General features: G+C 41.9%; 1 protein-coding gene across 1 annotated transcript; it reads left to right on the plus strand.

Annotated features, from left to right (window-relative positions):
* Positions 1-3,480: 3,480 nt before the first annotated feature.
* Positions 3,481-6,657, plus strand: LOC143888358 (uncharacterized). Its single transcript, XM_077392749.1, has 3 exons — positions 3,481-4,107; positions 4,284-6,545; positions 6,649-6,657. The coding sequence occupies exons 1-3, from the start codon at positions 3,481-3,483 to the stop codon at positions 6,655-6,657; spliced, it is 2,898 nt and encodes a 965-aa protein (XP_077248864.1).
* The last annotated feature ends 1,197 nt before the right edge of the window (positions 6,658-7,854 follow it).

Here is a 7,854-nt window from a genome sequence, read left to right on the forward strand (position 1 = left end):
GTGACACATCTTTCATTTATTTTGTGTATGTGTTTAATTTTCATCTCTGAGACATGCATGATTAGGTAGACGTCTTTTCGGAGATTTGTGTTCCCATTTCATATGATTTTCGCCCAAAACTCTTCAAAATTATTAAGTAAATGGCATAAGAGACCAGGTGTTTGCACTTGGGCGAATGAGGTGCTCTTTAGACCTTCCGAATTCGTAATCAGGCACAAACCTTTTTTTATAATCTCTGGATATCCGTTGCAACAGAGTATAGTGTGGGATCCAGGGCCTACTTCCCTGGATGGCGACTCTTCTTTGTATAAGGTACGCCTCGAATCTGGGCTAGTCCCCGAATCGAGAGGTATCTCACCTTTGTATCGCCACTCATGCTGTGAGAGGCATTTCTTCTTTCGAGAGTTCCTTGGTAGAGCTCTCCATTCACGTGGATGATCCATATGAGACTGCTAGTGTGGGGCACGCTCCCCGCCGCCTCTCTCGGATCGGGGTCCACAGGCTGGCGACTCTGCTGGGGATTTCTTGGAACATTGCCTAACTCTGTTAAAATGCCATTTGTTGCTAATTTTGAAGAATTTTGAGCTAAAATCATTATAAATGGGAATTTAATCGCTTAGAATCCAGGGGCACCAGATAGGTGTTTAAAACAAGGGATTCACACATTGCACAGCATACATCATTTTGTTCTTTATTTTCTTTTATTGATTTTCTTATTATTGGCTCCACGGGATAGATATAATGCGTGCCTCATGGGATATCACTATCCAGATGGTGCTGTTGTATCTATTACCAAGCTATGCGCCAGTGCTGCAGTCGTAAACACTCGGTGTACTTGTGTTTACAGCAGCCGGTGAGCAATGAAGCATACTGTATAGAACACTCGGTGTATTTGTGTTATATACTTAAAGTATGGATCATATGCATAGTACCTGATATTGAGTCCGGAGCTCTACTTTCATTTTACATATATTATGTACTTGGATATATTTGTTGATTTAGTAAAACCCAATTAGGATTTGCATGTGCTTATATATATACTGTATTCATATAAGGACGAATATGTGTTGCTTACACATGTTGGAACCTAGATTTAGGAGCTATGTCCTATCTTTAGATTATTGTAGCTCACCTTATGTGACTACATCGCAGTCCTAGTACACTCACATGTCTGTCTTGAGTCAAGTGTCTTGACTCTGTGGGATTATATTTAGGGCTGGTGCCCCTGGTTAGGATATATATGTATACATCTATATTTTGATTATTAGATTAGAGCCTACTCATTAGTGAGGCTTCCTTATCTAATCAAATTAGTCATATCAGTCCGTTCTTCGGATCTAGACCCGACCAGTGGCTTTTACTTGCCCTTTCATGGTCGTGGCCTATCTTTTGCTCTATTCATTGAGATTTTTGTCCATATATCTTTTGATTATAAGATCAGGACCTACTTTCTAGTAGAGATTCCTGGCTTGAATCAATCAATCGTGTATATTCATCTTTCAGATCTAAACCTAGCTAGTGGCTTCTACTTGTCACACTCATAGCTATGGTTTATTCCTTGACCCAATGATGATAAACATTACCTGTTTTCATCCTTCAAATTCAAACCTCATTTATCCATTCTTTTGTTGTATTACTCAAATTATTGTTCATCCTGTCTTAGATATGGTCGATAGCTTGTCTGCTGTCTCTATGACCATAGTCTATCATTATTGATCTTCTTGATCGTACATTTTTGTCGTCCACCTTTCAGATTTAGATCCGGTCTATGATCTACTTTTGTCATTTTATGACCGTGGTCTCTTCCCTGAGTTTCTGATCATCTTTGATCATCAATGGAACATTTGATGTCGCTAATTATATCCTTCTTGTGATTATTGGTTAAGTCCATCTTTATTCTTTGTTTATTCCAAGTTATTCTCCATTCCCTAATTATCCCATCCTATTCTTTGTGTTTAGGTTAAATCATGGCGAATAATGTGTTGAGAGGCTGGATAAGCGAGACAATTAGGGCTCTTCTGCTAGAATCTTCGGACAGGAGTATGGCTGATCGGTTCATCTGTACCTTCAATCATTTGAGTGTGTCTGATATAAATTGGAAGTTTCTCCAAGCAACCGCTGGATTCTGGGATCCTAATCTTCATGTTTTTCGATTCGGATCTTTCGAGCTTTGTCCTATATTCGAGGATTGGTGTGCTTTATTAGAGCTCCCAACAGGGGGACTTTGGATACGATCTTCGAATATAGATTCCTCTCATTCTATTTTTTGCAAGCTATTCAAAAATCAAATCGTTGATGCTCTTCCATGCTTAACGGATACGTGTGTGCAAGTTCAAAACCTCATTACCCTTTTTTTCGAAAACGTCGATCCTACTAACTCTCGTTTTCAAAGTTGTCGACGCAATGCTTTGATTTTTAGTGTCTTTGCGCGATATTTCATTCGGAAAAACCCTCGTATTGCTCCGTTAACCTTGTTAACTGTGGTAGACCAAATTAACGAAGGGAGAAATCCCATCCCTACCATGTTAGCGGAGACCTTCTTGGGATTAGATCTTATTGCTTCCCGAGAAGTCAAAGACAATTTCTGTGGGTGTGTGAAGCTGTTGTATGTCTGGCTTGGTGAAAAATTTCAAATTCTTCAGCGACAAAGTCAAAATCCGTATATCTTGAAGAATTTCTGTACATGGAAACCAATAGCCAATCAACCTCAATCTATCGATGAATGGCACAATTGGTTACAACATGTAGAGGAAAGCCAGTTTCGTTGGGTAAGTCATTCGTGTTTCCATGTTTTTACTAGCACTTACCCGCATTCATTTGTTTACCTCATGGGTATCGAGAAATCTTCTTTTTATGCACCCATGTGAATTCTCCATCAGATTACGGGAATTCCATGTCCTCCCGGAATCATAGTCCCTCCTCTTTGTGAAGATCTCACTCCTGATCTCGTCCGATCCATTGTGGCTGCTTGGGGAAACAAAAATATAGAAAGGAGGTTAGGTTTATCTCGCAAATTCCGACGTGGAGAAATATCGGAAGAGCCCGCAAGCCGGAGAGCTCGGATTGAGGAACCTTGAAGATCCATATCATGTTTTGTTATTCCGATTTCTGCATTTTCCATTATTGTCAGTCTGCTTATCCAGTTGTGATCAGAGATTAATATTTTTTCATCCGTTGTAATCACAATTTGAATCTTATTAATGAAAGTGTGTTTTTGTTTCTTTTGTCATTGTTTGATCAAAATAGTTTATCTCGATTATCAAAATTTTAATCTAGTGATTATACTTCCATTTCAGGATTCTTGTTCGAGCAGCCATTGCTCCTAAGAAAATCCTCGTTTCAAAACCAACCTGGTCCCGTCAGACATCTGATTCCAGGCTGAGCCGACAATCCTTGTCACCTTTTTCTTTTACTTCTCCTCTATCACCTTCCTTGAATTTTCAAGAAATACTTTCACCAGTCCAACCAACCCCTGAAACGATGGCAGAGAATGGGCAAAATGGTATGGACACCAATGAGATGATGAAAGCTATAACGTTGCAATTGAGTACCATTAATGAAGAAATAGCCCGATTAAAGAATGACAGAGAATCTACTTCTAAAAATCCTGCGCCTCAGCAAACCCCAATCATGCCTCGCCCACCTCCTGCGATGGTTCAACCTCTTGTGTTGCCAGTCTATGACAATTCTGATGACGAACAGTATGAAGAAGAGAACTGTCTCCCCCGTCTGGATAAAGGCAAGGGGATAGTCGATAGGTTGGATAAGATGGCCCAGGAGATGGAGAACATGAAAATGCAGGGTCCGAAAAAATTAAACATGGCCGAGTTTATGATAATACCGGGAGTTGTGCTACCTCCTAATTTCAAGATGCCGGATCATGATAAGTATGATGGGACAGGATGTCCCAAGAGTCATCTGAAAGCCCTTATTCCTCTCTTACAGCAGCATGGGCTTACTCCAGAGCAGATTGCTCTTCTTTTCCCTAGATCTCTTACTGGAACAGCAAAGAAATGGTTTTTAAGCTTGAAAACCGAAGAGATCAGAACTCTGGAGGATATTGCCAATAGATTTGTTGAGCAATTCTCCATGGAGGAGGGAATAGATGTGACAAAAAGAGATCTGAAGGCGCTGAAACAAGGGCACAATGAAACCTGACTTCTTTCATTCGCCGATGGAGGCGTAAAGCGGCGCAGATGACACATCGATTATCAGATGCCGATCAAATTAAGATTGTTGTCAAGAACCTATCCCCGCAATACTATCATCACATGGCTATTTAGTATTTTCTGGACTTCAACCATCTGATAAAAACAGGGACTCAAATCGAAGATGCTTTGTCCAAGGGACTAAGATCAAGATCTTCGTCTGATGTGAGAGAGGGAAAAAGACCTATTGTGGCACCGAAGGAGGTGCACAATGTTAACTATACCAGGCCTTCCAGTTATGCCAGACCACCGGGTTATGATCAACCACCATCCAGAACGGTGACCGAGGTCAGGAGGCCTATTGAAAAGAAGGTCTTTCGTCAGTTTGACCCCCTCCCTTACTCCTTATCAGTGGCTTTGAAGAAGTTGCTGAGAGATAAAAAGATTACTCTGTTGGAACCTAGAGAGCTTCCCAACCCTTTGCCCAAGTATTGGAGGAAGGACCAGTACTGCGATTATCATCAGAATTCAGGGCATTTGACTGACAAATGCATGGCTTTAAGACACAAGATCCAAGACATGATAGAAGCAAAGGATCTTGCCGTTGAAGCACCTAACGTCACTCGAAACCCATTACCTACACATGCAGTCCCTCCCCCGAACGTGTATGCCATTTTCACTGAAGAAATCCTCTTAGATCACTCCCGTATTTGTGCGGTTATTTCTGATAGACCGTATGTTCTGAGATGGGATGATGAAGATGAAGCGATCGAAAACAAGAAACCTTACATACTGTCCCCTCTAGATGAAGGATTAACAGGATCCTCTGAGTGTTCTTGTTCTTATGTCCTCAAGAGTGAGGAGGAGGAAGAGATGAAAGAAAAGATCCCTTATGTTTTAAGATTGGAAGAAGGAGACTTGTTGCTTCCGGAAGATCAGTGTGACGAGCTCCGCCATGTCACACGAGGTGGTCGTGTCTTCAAACCTGCAAAACTCAGAGCAGAAAATCCTGCCGAAGTTGTAAGAGCTGCAGAGAATCTGAAACAGGATCAGACTGTGGATGAAGAGGAAGAAAATTTGTTGAAACAACTGAAGAAGACACAAGCTAACGTGTCCATCTGGGGTTTACTAATGGCATCACCGAAACACAGACAGGTTGTGCTTCGAGAATTAAATGCCTCTCAAGTATCAGTTGAAATTACCCCCGATGAGTTGGTCAATCTCGTGGCAATGGCCAGGGTTTCTAGAACATTGTCATTTACTGATGAGGATCTGCTTCCAGAAGGAAGAGATCACACAAGACCTCTCCGTATCACCATACTGTGCAACAAGAAGAGAGTCCCCGAGGTATTAGTGGATAATGGGTCAGCTTTAAATGTATGTCCTTTAAGCACCGCCACTACCCTAGGATTCGGGCCAGCTGATTTTATCCCGTCGGAACAGGGGATATTGGCGTACGACGGAACCAGAAGAGATGTCATCGGGACACTCGCCACAGAAGTCGAAATAGGAGGTGAAACTTTCGAGATAGAGTTTCAGGTTCTTGACATCAAAACATCTTTCTTTCTCCTGCTTGGCCGGCCGTGGCTTCATAAAGTTGGAGTCGTTCCTTCCACAGTTCATCAAAAATTGAAATTCGTCCGAAACAATCGGGTGATCACAGTGCGAGGCGACCCTGAACCGGAAATTGGTCAAATAACATCTGAATTGATCACTGAAAAATCAATAGATGTTAGTTTAACCGGCTTTTCTTTAGAAGTCTCTACTATTTCCTTTGGGGAAGCAATGAATGAAGAAATAATGTTTCTCTCAAGCACAAACACTCAAGTAGTAAAGATAATGAGAAAATATGGTTATGTCCCAGGAGCTGGCCTGGGAGGAAATCTACAGGGCCCAACTGAGTGGCCAGAGTTGAAAGCAGTAGATGGCTTATTCGGGTTAGGATATCAGCCAACCCGAAAAGAGGTTCAAGAAATGAGAAAGTATATGTTGAAGAGGGCTGAATGCCGTCGTCGGGGTATAGAATTTCCGACAGGACCGTACAGCATGATTATGAACGGCCGATTCAGAAGAGAAGGGGCAGACTGTCCGTTCTATGGTTTTCCTGAGACCTGGTGCGATAAGACTGGAAAGAGGCTTCCAGGGTTAGAGATCTTCTTCACAGATGAGTTATCAGAAGACTTCTATAGTGAGCAGTTTACCTTGGCAGCGATAGCAGAAAAACCAGCTACAGATTGGGTGGAAAATATTGAGCCGCATCTCCTAGACTCCCTATATCAGGTTAAGGCCCCAATCATCGCTATGATTGGAGGAGATGTACCTTTCGTGAGCCCCAAAAACTGCATTACTCCAGCTACTGGACCCTTAGACAATTGGACCGCACAGATTATACCCCAAGTAGTCCGTCCAGTCCATTCAAAAGAGTCAGTCATTTCAAAAAATGTGTCAGTTTCTAAGTTCAACCCAGAGTCTGTCATTTCTAACTTTTCTTTTGATGCAGGTACCATAGAGGTCGGAGTAGTTCTCGGAGGTGGTGAAGAGTCGGTCCCTGTCGAGTCTCGGTCAGAAGATGTTTTCACTGATTCTTTATTTGTACATAGTCCTGTCTATGTTGATACTGATGTCAACATGTCATTTCATTTGAATTCAGAGTCTGTAACGCCCGCTGTGGGTGAATCATTCGATGTAATCATCAATTCTGCAAAAGAAATAAAAGACTCATTTGTGTACGATCCTGTCTTTATTTCTAATTCTGTTTCTGATTCTGCTTCAAAGCCTGATCAAATAACTAATAATAAAAATAATCAAGACTCCCCCTCAAACGAGGAAGCCGACGAAACTCCTTTTGAAATCAAATACATGATTCAACAAGAGGAGATTCGCCGAGCAAAACCACTCGAAGAAGAAATTGAAACCGTAAATATAGGTGATGAAACTTTAATTCGGGAGATTCGGATTGGCAAAACTTTATCTCCTGAGGAGCGCAAAGAATTAATCACCTTGCTAAAAGAGTTTAAGGAGGTCTTTGCTTGGTCTTACGATGACATGCCGGGATTGAGCGAAGACATTGTCCAACACAGATTACCTCTAATCCCTGGCATCAAGCCGAAGAAGCAAAAACTTCGAAAACTCAAGACCGAATGGGAGTTAAAGGTTCATGATGAGGTGAAGAAACTACTTGAAGTAAAATTCATTGAAGTAGTAGAATATCCCGAATGGCTTGCAAATATAGTTCCTGTGCCCAAGAAAGATGGAAAAGTCAGGATGTGCGTTGATTTCAGAGATCTGAATAAGGCGAGCCCAAAAGATGATTTTCCTCTTCCGAACATCGATATCCTGGTAGACAACACTGCTGGACATGCTCTGTTATCCTTCATGGATGGGTTTTCAGGCTACAATCAGATCAAGATGGCGTCTGAGGATATGATGAAGACGGCATTTATTACTCAGTGGGGGACATATTGCTATAGAGTTATGCCGTTCGGACTCAAGAATGCTGGTGCCACCTATCAGAGGGCTGCGACTACTCTTCTCCATGACATGATTCATAAGGAGGTCGAGGTCTATGTCGATGACATGATTGTCAAAGGCAGGACTCGGCCAGAGCATACGGTCGCTTTGAGAAAGTTCTTTGAGCGAATCCGAAAGTTTCAACTTCGCTTGAACCCAAATAAATGTGTATTTGGGGTCACATCAGGGAAGTTAC

This window comes from Tasmannia lanceolata, unplaced genomic scaffold (assembly GCF_043159265.1).
Source record: "Tasmannia lanceolata isolate RefF3 unplaced genomic scaffold, GAP_Taslan_0.1 ptg000012l, whole genome shotgun sequence".
Taxonomy (NCBI): Eukaryota; Viridiplantae; Streptophyta; class Magnoliopsida; order Canellales; family Winteraceae; genus Tasmannia; species Tasmannia lanceolata.